The 20,999-nt window shown below is 41.6% G+C and overlaps 1 protein-coding gene across 1 annotated transcript in view; it reads right to left on the reverse strand.

Annotated features, from left to right (window-relative positions):
• Positions 1–2,948: 2,948 nt before the first annotated feature.
• The window catches only part of rftn2 (raftlin family member 2), a 23,984-nt gene continuing 5,933 nt past the window's right edge, over positions 2,949–20,999 (reverse strand). Inside the window, exons 2-9 of the mRNA XM_015037511.1 lie at positions 11,515–11,695; positions 9,434–9,542; positions 9,154–9,322; positions 8,361–8,579; positions 6,348–6,454; positions 5,376–5,479; positions 5,189–5,270; positions 2,949–4,004 (exon numbers count right to left, since the gene is read on the reverse strand). Coding sequence (XP_014892997.1) covers positions 3,798–4,004; positions 5,189–5,270; positions 5,376–5,479; positions 6,348–6,454; positions 8,361–8,579; positions 9,154–9,322; positions 9,434–9,542; positions 11,515–11,695 — 1,178 coding nt within the window. The 3' untranslated portion in view covers positions 2,949–3,797. The remainder of the gene's footprint in view (positions 4,005–5,188; positions 5,271–5,375; positions 5,480–6,347; positions 6,455–8,360; positions 8,580–9,153; positions 9,323–9,433; positions 9,543–11,514; positions 11,696–20,999) is intronic.

Raw genomic sequence — 20,999 nt, forward strand, 5'->3', positions numbered from 1 at the left:
TAACATCAACAAGGTCACTTTCTCCTCACCGTTCCCACCCACTGTGTCCATAGCAACCCCTCTTCTTCCCCCCCATCACTATATCAGGTTCTCCTTTGACTTTTGACACAAGATTTTTATGGGTTTTTACAAAACATTGAACCATATTTTCGTTTTATTTATCCCCCAGCAGCACAGTACTAGTCCTAAAGTTGTAGCTCCTGATTTTAGCCGCCTGACGCCTCCCACTGACCAGTGGCTCGCTGTGGACATGGTGGGTTTCCCTCAGTTATGACCCGCCCCCTTTTCCTCTGTATATACCCCCCACATCATGCTTCTCTTCGCCTGTGTTGCTGACCTTCCTGCTTTGGGTCGGGGTTGTCCTAATGAAACGGAAATAAATAAAAATGTAGGTGTGATGCTTGTGTGGTAGTAACCGAACCTTCACCTTTAGCTCTGTCCTGTGATCTAGCAGTGAGATGTTCCTTCTCGTCGGACTCTGATCCTGCTTTATGACGCGCACCATGCGGCTAGTATTTGTTAGCGGGAGCAGCAGAACCTGTTCTAGCCAGGTTCGAAGTGAGCGCCGGGCTGAAGGAGGGAGAGTATTGGCTACATGATGTGTCAGAGCACAACCCACTTCCTGCCTTCTTTAACTCTCTTCCTCATTAAGTTATTGTGTGGGAGGAGTCTCTTCAGTCCAACCCACTTGTTTGTTTTTTAAATAGACTAAAACTTTTGTTACTGTTGACATTTTCATGATGTCTGTTAATAAAAAAAAAGACTTATTATTCATATAATTGTGTGGAGGCTGTTTACTGATGCACCACTCGATTCAGCAAACATCACAAGGATGTTCCTGGACTGACCAAAATGTTTCTAAATGTCCCTTTAAAATGCTATTTTTGTGTGTCTCACTTTGCTGTAAACCTGGACAGAAACGACTTTAGTCAGAAGGAGACTTATCTACATTTTGAAGTTAAATATCAGTTTGGCTAAAAAGGAAAAGCAACATTTACTTGAGGGTGAAATTAGATTTTCCTTATACTATGATAGCTCTATAGTGTGTTTTCCAGCCACATTGTGCCATTTTATGGCACAATAAAGTTCCTACATTACTTTCCGTTATAAAAATGATGTATACATCAAATATGACTTGAAAAAAATTTCCCTTTGTAATTTACCTTGAAATTGGGTCTCTGTCTCTTTAAAAACTCATCTTTCTGAAACTCCGCCTTCAGGAAGTCATCACAATAAGGCTTCTCGATTAACCCTTTAACATTTTTACCAGCGTTGCTCTGAGAAGTAGCTCCTATAACAGAGGATGGGCAGATCCAGGCCTTGAGGGCCGGTCTCGTGCAACTTTTAGATGTATCTCTACTTCAACACACCTGAGTCAGTTAATGAGGTCATTAGCAGGACTCTGGAGAACCTGACTGCACTTAGGTGATTCAACTATTGGATTCAAGTGTGTTGGACCAGGGAGACATCTAAGAGTTGCAGGACACCGGCCCTCGAGGACCAGGTTTGCCCACCCCTGTCCTATTATCTCAGGAAAAGGGCAGCTCCACCAGGTGTCTGCTAATTGCTGCTGGCTAGTCTGAAGGAACTGAGAGGGGGAGTGGTAGGGAGCAGTGCTCTGCAATTTTAAAATGGTCGATTCAACAAATATGTTGCTCTACCACAACATCCCAACTCTCCTTTCTTAGTCTTACTTAGATGTAAAACTACAGAGCAGCAGCTTTAGTAAGTAACTTTTATCTACCATCAGAAGTAGAACATGAAGTTGGCAAAAAAAAAAAATCTAGATTCAGTTTACAAATTTCCCTTGAGGATAAAGTCTGTTTTTTGATAGTCTTTTGATACCTTTTAACCTTTTTTTTTCTTTTTGTTTTTCGATGAAAAAATATTTGTGCTAAAATGTGAAATGATCTTTTAACGAATCGTCCAGATCAAATGTTCAGCTGCTGCAGGTGTGACTGCATGCAGAGAGCTGCATAAACATTTGACTCTGATAGAACAGGAACAAATGCATTTTTGTCCAAGAAAAGCCTCCGGGACAGACAGAAACTAAGTGAAAGAGTGGACTGCTGCAGTTCTCCTATATGACTGACTGGAAGATTAGGGAACAGCTGGAAGCTACCATGACTTGTGTCTTGGTGACAGTGAAGAATCCTGATAAAATCATAGTGTGAAGAAGCTTGCCTGTAAAAGTTCCTGCCGCCAACAGCAGGCGGAGAAGAGGCCAACACAGTTAGAGAGAGGTGTGGGAGTTTGTCTCATGCGTTTTAATATATTATCTAATAAAAACCTTTGAAACTTGAGAAAAGCCTTTGTTCTTCAGTAAATAACAGAAATACGAAAAAAATGTAAAAAAAAAAAAACATTTAGTGTGCATTTTTTCCCAGATGGAGACAAACATCACGCATGTAGTTGACCTTCTCAATACTGCCACCTGCTGACCACAGTTGTCACTGCAAATCAGATAAGAATTAAAGATGAAGCGCGTGTATGAACACTTGTTGATAGGTGGGATTATGGTTAATCTTTGATTATAAGAAGAGTACAGAAGCCGAGAGCGGCCATTTTCTGCATATACTTTTCCCAATGTTTTTCTCAAAATAACGAGTTGTCCTTCAAATCCATTCATTGGTGACACGTTTTTGAAGAATGAAATCAGGTTTAACAGTCCAGTCATCTTGTGATATGATCCAGATTAACTTATCATGAGAAAACCATGGGGGAGAAGTACATGTGGAAAATAGACATCTTGAGAAAACCATTGGGGAGGGGGGAAAGCATATGCTGAAAACGTCCTCTCTCAACTTCCGTAACAAGAGTGCACATGTACATTATACAATAAAAGCATCAACAGTGACAGAAATTAATGTAGAAGTTCTTAAAAAAAGGGAAAAGCTGGGACACTACTGACATCTTGAGTCCGGAAGGTGACGCTATTGGTTCTTCCGATTAGTCCATTTTACTCGTTATCTCTCAAAAAAAAAAAAAAACAGCTTAAAGCGAATCACAAAAGTATTCACACCTCCTGAAACTTTTTGTTTTTGTCATGTTACGACTACAAACCTTGCAGTAATGTACTAATACAAGGTCAAGTACTGGTGTGTTTTATTGGGATATTTTTTCTCTCCACAAAGTATAACATTGTGAAATTAAAGGAAAATAATTGATTCTTTTTAAAGTTTTACACATAAAAACCGTTTAGTTCATTGATCATCCACTTGACACATGTGTTGATTTACAACATCCCAACTCTGTCCTTTTAGAAGAAAATGTACAAAGTTCCAACGGTATGAATACTTGTACAAAGTCTAACTTAGGCTTCTCATATGAAGTGTGAGCAGAGCACGAATACCTCAGCATTTCTGCAACATGAATGATTGTTTTCCAACCTTCTGCAGCTCCATTTCTCTCTAATCTTCAAGTGGATCACGAAAGCAATAGATGCATTACAGCACTGACATCTGTAAAATCCCTGCTTAAACCATAACAGTCACTTTAATGATAGAATACCTTGGATTAAAAATAATAATAAAAAATTGTTCCACTGCAGCAGTACCGTGTAAAAGTCATCTGAACAGTTATCTGTGTTCTGTAAAAAATACTGAGCAGTAAAGATGGAGATGAAATCCGATGATGAAGAAGTTCAGGTCTGAACAGTGGAGCAGCTTTCCCTTCTTTCGCCGTCGCATCAAAAATAAGTCATAAAGTGATGCAGCTCCTTGATCCTTCTTAATATTATGGCTTTAATAAAAAAAAAAAAATCAGCCCAAAAAGTGCTGAGTCAGCTTCCTTCCTGCTCACATGCAGGTGACCTCGGCCTTCCCCTCCTCCTGCTCAAAGCCCCCTTCCTCCAGGTGGGACAGGGAGCCAGAGTAACCGCCGCCGAATACCGGGAAGCCCCCAATTCCTCCGCCCGTGGCGGAGGAGAGGTCCACTGTGGGGGTGGAGCTGCTGACCGCGCGGCTAACTGAGCGACTCGACATGTCGCTGTGCGCCGAGACCGTCTGTGGAGGCGAGAGGAAGAGGAGCATCAAGAAACAACCGGAAACTGATCCACCTCGAAACTGATTCTGATCGCGAAATGACGAGTTTCACAGCGATGAGATCCACTCAAACATTAGCAGCGTTTCCATTACAAATGTTTGCAAAACTTTGCTGATATTCCACTAATGTAAAGGAAACACAATTTTGCAATTGCCAAATTCCACTAAATACAAAACACGATTAAAATGCCATGCTATACGTCGTTAAAAAACATCCCGACCCATCAACCCGCTTGCCACTTCCTGTCGTCGTCTTGTCATTTCTGCCAGTTCTAACATCAAGTTGTTGATCACATGACTCGTGTAATATGAAAAAAGTGTTTCCTGCAGTTTTGTGAAATACACTGATTTCCATATGCCCAGAAAAAAAAAATCACCTCATCTTAGCGCAAGAAATTTTTTAACCCAAAAACATGAGTCAAATTGCCATGTTCCCATTGAGCACATTTTTGTAATTCCAATTTACACAATTTTGTGGTCGATGGAAATGCAGCTAGTGTGGTAAATGCAGTAGACCTAGTTGTCATGATGATGGGTTTCTATGACAACCATTCTGTAAATCTTATTGATTATAAGCATCACTTTCACCTCCATGATGGTGCTGTGAAAAAAATATTTAACCCCTTAGTAAATTTCTGCTGCATTTACACTTACTTAAATGTTTTGTTAAATGTTTTTAAAATGTTAACATTAACATACATTTTAAAATAAATGCTACATCACTTATGGTTATATTTGCATTATCTCATACTGAGTCTTTGATGCGGGTCAACCTTTGCCCCATGTCTTCCTCCTCTTTCAAAAGCTACTTTTCTGTAGATTCACTGTTAAATAAAGATAAGTGGAGCCAAAAAAATATTTTAAAAATATTTTAGAAAATTAAATATCAATGATTGGCCAAAAAAATTGCAATCAGTGCATCCCGAGAATTAACTAAGCCAATTCACAGGCCTGTGATGGCAACAAATTTTGCTGGGCAACAATCCGTCTTCAAAGAAGGACAAAGCACCAGACTGAGGACTTTCGTCATCCAGTGTTTGGCAGAAAGAGAGAAAGGAAAAAAAACCCGCTAAATCTTTCAAATGGAAATCATTGCGCTCGTTTCGTTACGTCTGAGAACGTTAAGGACTCTCGTTTCGTCCCACCTTGTTCTTTGGATATCCGGGTGTGGAGCTCCTGACCGGCCTCTGCAGGAACACCACCTGCTTTGTGGCCAGGTTCCCGTCGCTGCTCGCCGCGCGGCAGCAGGATCAGCATGACGGGAAAACAAAACACATTAGCAAACAGCAGTACCTCACATAAACGCCATGCATCAACCCACTCTGTATCCACCTGTCGTGTCGAATGATGGGGGTGGGCAGCACGCAGGTGAGCAGCCAACCAAACTCTGCCAGGGTGTGGAGCAGCGGCCCGTAGTCCGTTATCACGTCAGGGCCCTGAACACACCGCAGACCCAAAACTTACAGATGAATCTGTAGCTGAAATCACAGAGCTCATTTCATTTTTATGTGTCACAAGTTGCTCTCTGTGCTACGGTCTGATAGATGAAGGTAAAGCAGAAATAATTAAGATTTTAACAGGGAAAAATCTGAAAAGTGTGGTGTGCATCAATAATCAGTCCCTCTGAGTAAATTCTTCGTAGAGTCACATTTTGCTGCATTTACCGATTAGAAGTCTTTTTGAGGTATGTCTCTGCCAGCTTTGCACAAACTTTGACTAGGCCGCTCTGAAGCATAAATGTACATTGTTCCAACCAATTCCATTTAACACAACTGGAGTTTATTAATCGCAATAAATCATATGTTAAAATTGTTTTTTTTAATATAAAATGTAATCTTATACAAGTTCAAATAACTTAGTGAAAATGGCGATAGAAGATAATCTTGTCTCACAAAGGGGAAATTCAGGAAAACATTGTTTCTGATGCTCATCGTTATGATTGGATAATTGGCAGAATTGTTTACAGGAAGTGAAAATGGACATACAAGTTCATTTTCTGTTGCATTTTATCCAGAAGCAACCATTGGATAGATTTTGAAACACCAAAATATCCACCTTTCAAAATCATTAGCTTGGGGCCGGAGGATTCTGTTAGGTGACTTTTGAAGGCAGTTTCTTGTTCTGGATTTTATTTAGGGGTATCATATTGACTGGGATGAACATAAACACACACCACATTACTCTTGTTTAACAATAAAAAAAAACTTGTTCCAGATGGTTCTGGAGTGAACCAGGAAAACACACCCTGTGAACCCCTTAAAGGTCACATTTCAGGGTGGAGCCGTGACCTTTGGAGTGACCCACCTCGGTGACGGTCCACTGTTCCACCACGATGGTGTCGTTAGGGGGAGGTGAGGTGCTTCGCTCCTCGTACACAAACAGTCCCTCCAGAGATCTGGGAACCGGCTCGCCTGCAAAACACGCACGCACGCACACACACACGCGCACACACACACACACACACACACACACACATTTGCGTGGCTATCTTTGTGGGGACTTTCCATTGACTTCCATTCATTTCGACAGCCTAAACCTTACCCTAGCCATTTTTCTAACCATCATATACCTAACTCTATCCAAAACTCAATTCATACCTTAGCCCTAACTCTGAACCCTTACCCAAAAAACAGGGTCTCCCCTTGTGGGGACCAGGCTCCGGTCTCCACAAGGAGCAATTGGTCTCCACTACGTAGTATATGTCAGGAAAATCGTCCCCACAAGGCATTACAAACAAACACACACACACACACACACACACACACACACACACACACACACACACACACACACACACACACACACGCACATCTCAGCTTTGGGTTTTTGATGATTTGTTTCACTGATTCCCCCCCAGGGGGAGCTCTGACTGCAGTGAACACAAGATGTGTTGTTAGCAGTGGATGAACCTCAAATAAGTGTAGCTGAGTGTGATGAGTTAAAATGACCCACTTATTAGAAATAGGTTGACAGCTCCCATGTGTGTGTTTGAAATGAGGGGATCTAATAAAGGTTTGTTCCATTCATCTACTGCAAATATCTATGTATTTTTTTACTTTTATAAAAGTTAAATGCTACAGCTATAAAATAAAGTTGTTAAAATGTTCCATGTGCTTATAATAAGTATATAGAGCCTGTGTAGGTGTGCGTGTGTGTGTGAGCCAACAGAGGCTCAGGAAGTCCCATCAACCCATTTCTTTCCCATTCCTTCCAGACTCCTACACACAAAAATCAGCCACTTCCTGTTTTGTCTCCTCTCTCTCCCCTACTGGATCTAAAATTGGAGCGTCCTCCAGACCTCAACGACCTCACTTCCTGTTGCTTGTGCTGAACAGCTGACATTTGCATCATACACCAGATGCAACACTCACCCCTGTGAAGCCAGTAAATAAATAAATAACATCCTGACCTCTTGGGTCCAAACCAGGACATGTCCAGGAGCAGCAGAGGGGCAGCCTCTCCCACCAGAACAGTAGCAGAGATCCCCAAAGCTTTGCAGCAGCCATCAAAGCTTCCAGCAGGCTACAGGGGCTGGGAAAAGTTCCCAGCAAACATCCAGATGATTAAAACATTCGCCGTTCTAGGAAGCACCCCTCTGGAATGACTCCAGAGTATGTCAGGAATCCAATGCATGGATGGAAGCAGCCACAGCATCCATTTTATGCTTTCATTTAATGAAAAAGCCTCCTGAGAACAGTACAGAACTGGACCCACCAAGCTCTCATCAGTTCTCTTCTTTAACTTGATCCTTACTTGGGTTCAAATCATGACAACACGCTGCTGATTCAACAGTGTGGCCTGTTCTGGCGTCTGGACAAATTTGAATCAGTTAAAATCTAGGATACGGAAAAAGTCTGGACTGGATTATCACAGATTAAATACAGACCCTGTTCTAAACCCACAACAAAAATAATCTAGAGGTCCACAAAACAGTAAAATGTAGATTTTTGAATGAGTGTGTTTTGTTTTGTTTTTCTCAGGTGCACTAGGTGTTTTCGATCTGGGCTACATGGGCAGTTGCCCAGGGCAGCACCAAGGGGAGGGGTGCCCAAGAATAAGAAAATAAAATACATCTTATACGTTGGTTGTGCCCTGAACAAGTTTGCTACATGTTTTCCTTGCTTTCTGTTAGAAAAACCCCCCAGATAATTGCTTGCATTTTAATTGGTTGGGGGCGGTAGAAGGAGGGGCTTGCCCAGGCCACCATTCCTGTTAGAACCACCACTGTTAGGGCGTTTACCTGAAACATTTCTCTGAAACAGTTTTGCTAAAGGGGCTAACCCCACCATCCCTCCATGCTTACAGCTTCAGACCAACCTTTGGGTGTGTCCCAGTACACGAAGGAGTCGACCAGCGACCAGCCTTTACGGTAGTAAGCAGCGGTCAGCTCCAGCCAGTCGGCCTCCAGCGCAGTGACCACTTGGCCCTTTCTGGAGACCCGCATAGAAAGCGCCCCCTGGTGGTACTGACAGCCCAACGAGTCCAGAGGAGCGCAGCCTGGGGGCCAGGAATGGAAGAAGACCAGCAGCTTCAAGTCTTGAGGAGCAGACAGGAAACGTGGGTTTATGAGCAGGAACAGGTGCTTTAAGCTTTACATGCAGTACAACAAATGCAGATTTTTCGAAATCTAAGAATCCTTCTTTAGTGACTTGTTTGAAATGTTGCTTTATTTACATTGCCCTTGGATATTTAATTTTTGCTCCAACACCCTGCTGAACAACAGAGAGTAAATCCAGCTAGTGGTGGCCATTTTTATATCATTTATCGTGATAAATTTTGGCATTATAGCAATTCTGATTTATCGCCACAAATTCCAATTAATGACTTTAAAACCCTTCCAAACTGTCCATATTTTCGGCATCGTTAGTTTTACTATTTGCTCCGTTTATTCAAAAGTATCAGTAAATAATTAATGAGCAAATATGATTAAATGTGCAATTTAGCGACACAAATCACACTTCTTTATGTGAATGGCGTCCTAAAGAAGACCAGTACCAATGGTGTGTATTTGTGGAGTATTTGTGTTTGTGCGGCTATAAGAAACTAGTAGTTCTTATTGTCACGTTTATCACGAAAGTACCACAGTAAAATACTATGGGTAAGGTCAAACCTGGACTGTAGGTGTGCTCCTCCTGCTCTCTGTCTCCAGGCGGTGTTTGGGGCGGCGTACGAGGCGGGGAGCGGCAGCCCCTACTGGGGCTGAGCCCGAAGGTGACGCCGCTCACCTGCTGCAGGACGGAGCCAACGAACTGAACGCCTCCTCGTGCGCTGCTGTTCACCTGCAGGACGCACGCCACACGCGAGCTAAGTTAGACCCAAAGCGTCCGTGGCTTTTTTGTTTTTTAACAGAGGCTGAATATTCAGAGGTGTGGTTCAAGGAGCTGTCTGACCCTGTCAATCAGCGCCCGCACCGTGTCGCTAGTTAGCGAGTCCCCGGGTAAAGGCCACTCCTCCACCCTCAGCACCGGCGCGCTGTGGCACGTGGACGCAATCTTGTTGCTGAAAGCACCAAAAAAAAAAAAAGAAAGAAGAAGGAGGAAAAAAACACCAGTGTCCGATGTCAAATTCAGAATTTGGTAAATAAAAACCTGTGCAGAGAGAATCTGCTGAGCTCAAGCTCATCTACGGGGTCAGACACATTCAGTGGGGACAGTGGGTAAATAACTGTTTTATTAGCACTATTTTCTCCACTGTTTGTTTGATATCAAGATATTTGAAAATATTATTAAATCCAGTTACTGTCTGCAGTATAAGAGGAGTGAATGCAACAAGTCAGTTTCTCGATGAAATCTACGTGGCTTCATTATAGAAAACTTAACTAATTTTGAATACTGAAGTGACGTTAGGTGCACGGTCTGATGAATACCACAGTATTTTATGGCCACTGTAGATGGGAGGAGGGGGGGAAGGAAGAGTCAATTTCTGCCAAGAAAAAAAGTCAGAAACTTTGAGATTAATCTCAAAGAACAATGACATTTCTGAGTTTTAAAAGTCTAAAATTTGCTAGAAAACACAAAAATTTTCAGATTCAAGAGATAAAAATGTCAAACTTTTGGAAATTCTCAGTTAGAAAAGTCAAACCGTTTTGACTTTTGGAATTCAGAAAAGTTCTTCAAGAAAACTCAGAAATGTACTCCTCTTTATTTTTATCTTTTATCTACAATGGCCCTAACGTATGGCGTCGTAAATAAAGGATTAGACTGGAATGGATGTAATTGACTTGGAATCTATCTGTGTGATTGCCCTGAATTGAGAAAATTTTTGTTATGAATTCAGGGCATATAAATAAACTGAATTTAATTAAATGAGTCTGAATTGATAGAATGGATGGAGCTACACATAGGGCAAACCTGTAAGAAAACCTGTTAGAGGCTGCAGACGACTAGTGAGTTGGGTGGAGGATAATGATCACAAACACACAGGCAGAGCTCAGATGGAACGGCATAGATCAAAGCATGTTCATGTGCTAAAATGGCCTACTTAAAGACCTGGATGGACATCCATCTAGAGCTACAATGGAATGGTTTAGATTAGTTTATTCTTTTTTAACAATTACCACCTCAAAGTTTCCCAAGTATCACCATAATAACGTGACTAACACCATTTTAAGACAGCAATAAAACAGAACCTCCCAGCTATTTGTTCCATTTGAACCAAGAAGTCAAAACTTCTTGGGGAAAAAAAACAAAACAGGAGGGCCGTCTGAAGTCTGACTTCTATATTCCAGCCGCAAAGTTGAATATATCCCAGCAATCCACAGCTCTAAATCCAACATGGCTGCCACATCTCTTTAGCTCAGTAGCTTTACATCACAGTTTAGCTTACAGTGTTTGATAAGCTTTGAATTCATTGTACAAATTGTTTGACCTACTGATTGTAGCTCGTGTGATACTGGTGGCACTTGTACCACAGCGTCAGAACCATGTATTCATATGTTAGACCGGCCCAGTCAAAGCAGAAGAAAGGACAGAGAATTCAGCTGTAACGTGTCCAAAACAGCTGCAGACATACACCAAGCAAAATGTAGTTCTATTAAATATTGTTTCTGGGTTTTAAAACTTTTTTTTTTTGTTTTAAATCAGTTTCATTTCATTTCACAAGGATGTCCTGCTCTGTGTTGGTTAATCACACACTACACATTGTCTTTCTTATAGTAAATCCATGATAGTTACGGCATCACAGCCAAACAATCAGAGTTCAGGCACTCTGCCTCCTCATTGGCTGCTCAAACACCCCTGTTGTTGAGTGAATTTCTAGCCAATAGAATCCATAGAAAATGCAACTCAAACCAAAACATTTCCTCCTCCTCCAGTCTGACCTCCATCTGAGACTTCCTATTAAATATGCACCTGACCTCATCTATCTTTCATCGTCTCGCTCCATGGCACGACAGTGACTGTTGGGGGTGGTGGGGGTGTCATCACCAGGGTGACCCGGTTTGGGTCGGGGGGCCGGGGAGGGGGTGGCGTACCTGGGTCTGGGACGGGCCAGGACGGCGCGGTAGAGCAGGCTGAAGGGCAGCGACCGGCTCCGGCCCAGGGACAGGATGATGGGGTGGAGGGCGACTAGGGCGTAGCCTTGGGTGTAGAAGGACTGCAGCGCCTGAGGCAGCTCACATAGGGAGGACACATACTGGATGGTAGGACGGCTGCCTGTAGGGACACACAGATAGGCCAGGTCAGGGGTCGCCACACAGGCTCTTTGGACCTCCAACAATGGCTCTCAATGTCTTTGACTAAATATGCTGAAGAACTAAATAATGTTATTATTAAATACAGATATAATAGTAAATGCAGGTCTTTACCAGTAATTCCTATTTTATCATGGAATAATTGCACTGAATAGTAAACTATTTTCTATGATGACATAATGTCTAGGCTTCAGTCAGGCTGTGAGAGAGCAAGGCTTAATGCAGATAACAGGAAGGCTGAAGTCAGCAACAAACTGTTAGCTGTTTTAACAATGCTAATCACAAATATAACACGCCAAAGCCAGCTGAAAATGTCTTTGTTGAAACACTGTAAAAGCATGTTTTAAAGTGAATGCTCTCTCATACACTGAAAAAAGAAAGCAGGTGATGACACTTAAAATAAATTGAGGTAATTTGTTACAAGCAATCAAGTTAAGTTTCTCCCAAGAAAACATACTAAGTTTATAAAGTTGTCACGTTAAATAAACTTACATAAATTAAGCTTGACAAACTTAATTTATGTAACAAATTAACTCAAGTCTTTTTTTTTTTAAGTTGACGCTCCGTTCTTGTTTTTCGGTGTGCAGCAGGATGTTACCTCTGCTCCTAATTAATAGGAAAGCTGCAAAAAATATTTACGGAGATGTTTATATAGATGCTAAAGAGAAATTTAAATAGATTTAAATCAGTTTAAGGTTTTTGATGAAAAAAAAACCACAAAAAAAAAACCCCACACAATCCAGCTCTCTGCTTATGACACTTTAAAAAGAGACATGACGCTCCAACTTTTAAAAAAAATTAGTTCGTGTTCCATTTAAACAAAATAAGTTTGTCAAACTTACTTTATTTACATTTGTTGAACATGACAACTTAAACTTAATATGTTTAGTATTTACTTGGATAAATGTCTGAATTTTGTTAATTTGTTAACAAATTAACAATTTTTTTCATGTTGGATCACCTTTGCATTTCTCCTTTTAGGCATATAAAGAGCTGAATGTTTTTTTTTTTCCTTTGGTAATCAGAGCAGTAATTACTGTCGTACACTGCTTCCACTAGGACTTCTCTTTGAGTCGCTCTCTGGTTTTTATTTCAGGCTCAAAACAAGCCTGGAGTCAAAGTAATGATTGAATCCCAGCAGTTAAACTACACAGGGATTATTTTTAGCATTTTAGTTGATTGCCTGTTTTACCAGGTTGAAAGTGAAAGCTGCAGAACATGGGCTTAAGTTAGCATAAGGTCTGTAAACAGTGTGTGTGTGTGTGTGTGTGTGTGTGTGAGGGGGGGGGTAGTGGGAGCATTCCACACAACAACACCCCCACCGCTCTCTAACCAACAAACAACCAGAGGTTTGGGAGTCCGGCGCACAGCTGACATCACTGTGGTCTCACTGGTTCCCATTAGACCCAACCAGTTAAAAATGGAGCTGGGGCAAACACGGCTGCGTTTTACTGGAATTCCTGTGGGCTTTACCGCCCCTTCAAAGGCAGATGAAGCGGCGATGGATTCAAGTTGCAAGTCAGACGCTGGAACACGGAGGGACCGAGAGGAACCAAGGACCGTCACATGGAGAAGACCCAAGGTTCCTGCAAATTTTAAAGTGTTGTAAATTTCATCAGTGTTTTTGAACACAACAGAAAACCGAATACAAACATTATTTGGGTTTTGGTATCAATTTCCTCCCACAGATCACGAAAGAACCCGGTGCTAAAAAGTGATTTGTGATTCAGCAGGATATTTCACAGGTAGTTAATTGATAATCGATTTTATCGCCCCACCCTGATGACTGTGATTATCAACCAGCAGAGCTTGGGGTTGACGCCAGAGGAAGGGGCAATCTTCGCCGCAGTCAAACCCTCCCAGGAGAGCCGTGGTGGCTCACCAAAACACATCCACACCAGGCTTTTATTCCGACATTTCGCTTTCCTCCTCCATCTCCTCTGCCCCCCACTGCCTGCCTGACCCGTCCACTCGCACACTGAGCCCTCTGTTCAGAGCTGCGTGGGAGAAAAGTTGAGTGGAGGAGGAGGAAAGGAAGAAGAGGGGAGGGGGTTACAGAAGAAGGAGGCAGTTTAAGGGGAGCAGAAAAACAGAGAGGGGGTGACAGAGCTGAGGGAGGTTCAGAACCAAGGACCACAGTTTATGAGAAGGCCAGCAAAAGAGGGCGTTGTCTGGCAACGAGGCGCAAGACAGCAACAAAAAAAAATTATATATATATATATATATATATATATATATATATATATAAAGGTTAAAGTCTACCCAGCCAAGGTTTTGTGGACATCATCCCACAAATGTGGGACATAACTGTAAACAAGAAACAATAACTTGAACCTCTGTTTACACCAACACATCAACAAGCATGACTTACCCCTCAGAGGGGCAGAAATCTCAGCTAAAAGGACGAGCTGCAGTAATAACAGACACCACAGAGCACATCTGTAAACCTTTGGACCATCTGTGGAGCCTGGTTCTGTTCTGTGATGCACGGCTGCGGACAAAAGCTTTGGCAGAGACACACGTATGTCGGGATTTTTGTGGTTTTCTTTTTATTATTATTATTATTATTTGTTTCTATGGTGAAAAAGCAGAACATTTATGTAAAGAATCAGTGTTTTTTTAGATTAGACTCTTCCGTTTCATAACGTCGGGAATATGTGAAGCCATTATGGCTGCTATCAAGGCAGCTGTTGTTTTTTATTTCAATGACTAGGAAGTTAGCTGATGGTTTTGAGCCACGGTAAAATTATTGCTGGATGCATATTTTTCGTCCTACTGGGCCAGGCTGTTTGTTACAGTGGCTATTTTTTCTAGTCACACAATTAGCTTGCTTAGCTTAGCATAGCCTAACTGTATACAACTCTGTTTTTAGCACACTCATGCTAACTGTTCAACTTATTTATCAACTAAAAGTCAAAATGGCTGAACCATTTTAGAATGCAAACTGCAAACAACTGTTTAATTTCCCACGTTTCTCCTTTATGAAGAGTTTTGTTTTGTACAGTAGTTCTTACTAGTTATTATTAAACACCAAATACATCAACTTGCCAATGAGAGTAGAGCTGGAAATGAGCCAGTTGGCTATAACATCATGCATTTACATGTAAATGTTAATTAATATGTAACGTGCATTCACACCAGCCCTGTTTAGTCCAACTCTAGTTAGTTTGCCTGGAAGGTCCAGTTTGTTTGGGTCCAATCAAACCCTGATCCTCCTACAAACCTTGTACTCTGTTCATTTGAGGTAAACTCTGGCGCGCTGCGAAAATGTGAACATATGTGAATCCCAAGCAAACCAGAGATCACTCTAAAAGCAGGAAACAAACTATAACACAGGGCATTCTGGGTAAATGCAACCAAAACAAATGAACATGTCTAGCGCTGCAGGGAGAAATGACTGAATGTCCTGAAGACTTTCTATTTCCGGTCACAGCTGCCATGGGTGATGAGCCATTAAAACAAGCTAATCCAGGTCTAACTAAAGTATTTGCGGTACTTCTGTCTATTGTTGTAGATCACTGCATCAACTTCCTGTTGTATGTCATTCATGACTCCTCTGGAGTCACGCAGACAAAGGAGACAGTTCCGAGTTACCTTTCCCCGTCCTTGAAAGCTGCCCTAAATTTATTATGTGCAAAACTGACTTTAATCTGAAATAATCCAGGACTGGATCCTGAGATCAGACAGAGATTAGAGGCAGACAGAGTGGCCTGAGGCCCAGCAGGTCTGACCACCTTTCAGAAGATTACCAAACACCTCGGCGTCAGGTTAAACCATTCCACCCTGTAAATCCCTCCGTACCGCCCCCTCCCATACAGTCAACCTTGCCTACTATCATCTACACCCTTCATGTTGCCCGTTAACTCTTGGTTCCAATCAAAGTGCCTGTGCGATGGGGCCGTGTGCACAGGAACGCGAAGGCCGAGGCTTCAAGGACCACCTCTGACCGGGGGTAAGGCGGACGCATTTTGCTAAAATGGATCGCACTGATGCACGCTCTGTTAACCAGAGAGCTCCTACAGCTCCATGAAGAGCAAACTGGAAGTGACAGTTTGAGGGAACTGATTAGAGAAAGGTCTTCATGCGTCACAGAAGAGTGCAGACCACAGAATGGATACAAATAACCCCCCAACGAACACGAAGCGATGCCTAACAGCACTGGGTTTACAGCCTAAATGATCCCTTAGCACCACAGGGTGAATCACAGAGGTGGAGTTAAGGCCTGAGTCCCTTCAAAGGGGGAGAATGACATGTTTTCCAGCCACATAGTACCATTTTATAACACTATGTTACCTTCAGTTGTTATACAAATGCAGTATATGCGATATATAACTTAAAAGAAATTTGACTTCATAATTTAACGTCTTGAAATTGGGCTTGTGTCTCTTCAAGGAAGTCCAGCTCTTTTGGAAACTCCACCTTCATCACTGTAACTCCTATAATGAGCTCAGCTGATGCTCAGTTCCACCAGGTGTTTGCTAATTGCTGCTGGCTAGTCTGAAGGAGCTGAGTGGGGAAGTTGTGAGGCAGGGGTCTGCTCTACGTTTCAAATTTCAAACAATCATTGGCTCAGTTTCTATTGACCATATTATTGCGCAATTTTACATTTTGGAAATAAATTTACTTAATGAAAATTTTTGAAAAAAAACAACAAAAAAAAAAACAAAAACTAGTTTTTTTATCTAACGTTTTGGTGCTACAAGATTTCACCTGTTTTGGCTATATTGAAATTGGTTTATCTTGCAAAATTAGAAACTTTTTTTTTTTTTTTTGCATCACACAGGTCACATGATCACCAACCGGATGTTGCCACCGTGAAGAAGAAGACAGGAAGTGATTGGAGGACGATGGCGCGGAAAGTTTTTTAACAACTTATCGCGTGAACAAATTTATTCACGTGTCATTTTAATTCCGTTTCTCATTTAATGCGAATGCTGCAATTGCCAAACTGGGCAGAAACTGTCCCACACAGAACTAATGTTGGCTCCTTAATGGTAAACAAGACAAGAGGTAATCCCTCAGATTGATCACTCTTAAATCCTCAGGGCTCCATGTCCTGGTGGTGTGAACAAAAGCAGGATGACCTAAGTGGCTACTGAGCTGAGGCCACACTCAGGGGTCTGCAATCAAGAGATCAATAGCTTTGAATATCCTGCTGGAGTCCAGATGCTTCCTCCCCTTCACAGAGACACAATATGGATACCATGTATTCTATATACTATAACTCAGAAGGCAGAGTCAGTGCAGTCATGAGGTACTTTAGCGAGATGCATTGGAGTCGGACCCCACATCAAGTCTCTCGTTAGTCAAAATGAAACCAGGCCAAGCTACCTGGGAGCTCTGGGGGGGTTGTGGGGACGGGGTGTGTGTTCTCACTGTGTGTGTCCCAGAAATGCTTGGTAGTTTCAAGGAGAAGCAGAGACGTCCTTTAGCCGTTGAAGTGATTGATTTGACCGACTCTGAGTCCAGCCCAGAACCTTCATGTGGGACTGGAATGCTTTTAGGTCGGTTCGTCTCCAGGAATGGAAGGGCGGTGAGCTGAGCTCGTCGAGTCGAACACCAGCTGATCATACACGTGCATGTGTGGTCTTTCACGACACATTATGTGGTCGCCAATTGGTTTTGCTTTAAGAAGACATCAGGGTGTTCGTAAACAAAGAGAATCTGACCTGTGTTCCAGAATAAGCGGCTTGATCAAGATTTAGTTATCACAACCTGACAGATAGAAACACCCAAAGGAGCCAAATCATAGTCTGTTAAACTAAAACCATTTTTAAAAAAACAATAGTCACTTTTCTATCCTTCCTTTTCCTTTACTTCATAGCAAAATGCAATGTAAAGCTGCATTCTCACAGTTTGCTGTCTTGCTATATATATAAAAAAACACAGTTATTACAGTTATTAGGGCCAATTAATAATTAGCTATTATTTGGTTAGCATGAAATCCTGTCAAGTCCTTGAGATGTGCGTTGTTGTTTCTTTGGCTTCAGATGAGAGAATCCTGTCAGAACTTAATGTGAAGTGAGAGTGTCTTCATTCTGGAGACATGGTGTGAAGCTGGTTGGCAGACATCAGCTTCATATGGGTGGTACTGCACTAAAATCATTTATTTGGCAAGAAATAGCTCGGCAGATTGAAAAAAAACGATGCCAGTTGTAAGCAGACGACTACAAACTGGGTGAACTGGTATTTGCACTGTTTTATTTTTGTATATTATTGTCTGTTGTCTTTAATGCACAAATAACTGCACATTTTATACCTTTTTTTTTAAACCATCCTACTCATTTGGACATTCCTTGGATCAGACTGCTATTTTCGCTAACCTTTCAGTATTTTAAGTTATAATTTTGTCCTTACTGTATGGTATATTGTTCTTAATTTTGCTTTTTAGGCATTTTTAATACTTTTACCCTTGTGTGAACGTACGCGCCATAATATCCTGTCAGTTACATCTAAATTACAGTTACACTGTGAGACAATAAAGGCTATTCTATTCCCTAGAAGAGTGCAGGTTATCTCGGTATTCTGTCAAGTATGGAGCTTCACACTCAATGAAAGCATTTTTGTCCAATTAAACGAAGTGTAAATGAGTGCTAAGCAGCCGTTTTCACACTGTTTGCATGTTGTAAAACTGCTGGTGTGATGCTGTCATTTTCACCTTTCTTCTTCTGCTTCTTTTGATTAAACCCTTCCTGCAACAAAGTCACCAATGTGGACAATTAACACCTAAAGGTCTTCGCTCGTGTGGAAAATCAGGACGAAACCCCGTCTACTGTTAGGATTCTATACAGGTGAAAATCTATTTATTTAATACTTGGCACATGTATTTTTGGATCCAGACACACAGATGAGTCACACGAAGACGCTCTGTGAGTGAAAAGCTTTATTTATACGTGTGTCTGAGGGCAGAGCGTGTGACTGTGAAGGCTTTCTACCACATGGTCCTGAAACAGATGCAGAGAAAGGTAACTGAGAAAACTGTTACTATAAATGTTCATGAGTATAATTCAAACTAACCCCTTTTTTTTGTAATCAAGCGTTGTGGTGGTAGTGAGACGGTTTTAGTCTTTTCCTTCTTCATAATCTAGACAATTTGCTGGAATCTTCAGACCCGTACGAGAATATCCATTAGGAGAATCTGCGTCTGCCAGTTTGTGTCCTGAAGCTCAAGGAAACTGATTGTTTGTCAGGGACGATGTTACAAAGCATCCCATTAAGTCCACCTCTGAATGGCTGAGAAAAGAACAAGCTGAAGGTCTTGGAACGACAATCAAACTCACGACTCCTTGAGTCCGTTTGGCTTAAAATCCCTTTATTGTGGCTTAATTAACACGATTCCTCCACAATAAAGTAAAAGATTCATTGCACCCAAAGTTGGTGCAACTAGTAGTTTGGTTTTAGGGCAAATACCTTTTCACATAGAGCCAAATCATCATTTGAAAATGGCTTTTTGCATCAAGTTGACATTAGTTTAACAATCTGGACCGCTTAATTGTAGCAGACCACTGCTTGTGTAGTGTGTGGGAATGCATAAAACAGAGTGTGAATGCAAGCTAATATGCCATTAGCTTGTATTGCTAATAGTTGTTAGCACCCCCAACCATTAGCAAATCGCTAATGTGTTTAATCTAGGGGTGGGAATTATCGAATCAATTATTGTGTATTATTTATCGTGATAAATACCTTGTCATGAAAAGAATTTTGATTTATTGTCATCGACAGTTTCCATTGATGAATGGGAACTGTCTGTTTTGTCAGGATTGTTATTTTTCCTATTTCCTCAATGAGAGTATCAATGAATATCAATACATTTGGAAATATGATGAAATACAGTGTGTGCTGCAAATCACACTGCTTTATGTGCCTGGTGTTCTACAGAAATGTGTTACAAATGTGAATTTTCCAAGAGCCGTATTTGTTTGTGGGGTTTTCATTGCTGTGTCATGCAGTCAGAGCCACACAGTTATCTAGAAAAGTTGTAATAAATTGTTCTCATCATCCCGTTTATTGTCACCACAAAATGCTGTGATAAAACTTTAAGTCCTGTAAAGCTTAAGGCTCTAAAGTCAACAACACAACAAAAGCAATTCTTGCTGCATGTTCGTTCAAGAGGACAGAATGCTGCAAGTCAGTAGCTGTGTTTCCGTTGTTCATAAAATTGCACAATTTGACATTTCACAAATAAATTTACTTAACTGAAACATGTCATTTTCAAAAAGAAAAAAAAACAAACAAAAAAACTCGTTTTTGATTAAAAGTTTTGGCGCTAGGATGAGATTATTTTCTTTTGGTCGTTTCAAAATTGGCTGATTTCACAAAACTGCAAAGGAAACAGTTTTTTTGCATCATACGAGTCACATGATAAACAACCAGAAGGCGACAGGAAGGAGTTGAAGGATGATGTTTTTTTGAATGAATTACCACGTGACCAAAATCATTCACACGTGATTTTCATTGCGTTTCTTTTTTAATGGAAACACTGCAATTGCAAAATTGTGTTGTTTTTTTTTTTCACATTATGATACAGGACTGACAAAGTTTCGCACAAATTTCTAACGAAAACGCCGCTACTGGCTTTCCTTCGAAACTTTTTAAACTACTTTGAATAATTTGAGCTTAACGTGCCGTTTGACTGGAATTGGAATGCATGTGTCATTTAATTGAGATGATTTACTTTTTTTTTAAAGTGCCGTGAGACAACATTTGTTGTGAATTGGCACAATAAAAACGAGCTGAACTGAACTGAGTCAATCCGCAAACAAACTAATATACCGGGAAATTTCAGAGAAAACTGGCTGCTCAACGGGAGACACGCAACATGACATCAACGGGGCGCCGACCGCAGCTCCTGCACGCCCACGTTCCCACATTCCTGCCCATATCCATGCCCACATGGCGAGGAGCACGCTGCCAATGGAGACACACCCAACTCGGCTGGAGCCGAACCAGACATTAACCGGCTGGAGTCGGACTTGACGATGGAGAAGGGGCTTTAGAGTAGGAAACGCATGTAGTGTTGCATGGAGATCAGCTGTTATATTTGATGTCACGCTACAGAAAGTAAGCCTGTATGAAGTGTAAGAACTTCATCACTGCAGCCACCGAATCAGCCTTTCCACACCACGGCACCATCTAAAGCGGAGCGGACCTCTGCTCAGCCTCCCTCATCTCTGACTTTAGGAGCCGCTCTCCGTTCTGGGATTCACCGTTCCCCCCCCCCCCGCCCTGCTGTTTACACACCCGGCTCCTCATTCACAGCTCAATCA

Source organism: Poecilia latipinna, unplaced genomic scaffold, assembly GCF_001443285.1.
Source record: "Poecilia latipinna isolate Pla-1442-1.1 unplaced genomic scaffold, P_latipinna-1.0 Scaffold408, whole genome shotgun sequence".
Taxonomy (NCBI): Eukaryota; Metazoa; Chordata; class Actinopteri; order Cyprinodontiformes; family Poeciliidae; genus Poecilia; species Poecilia latipinna.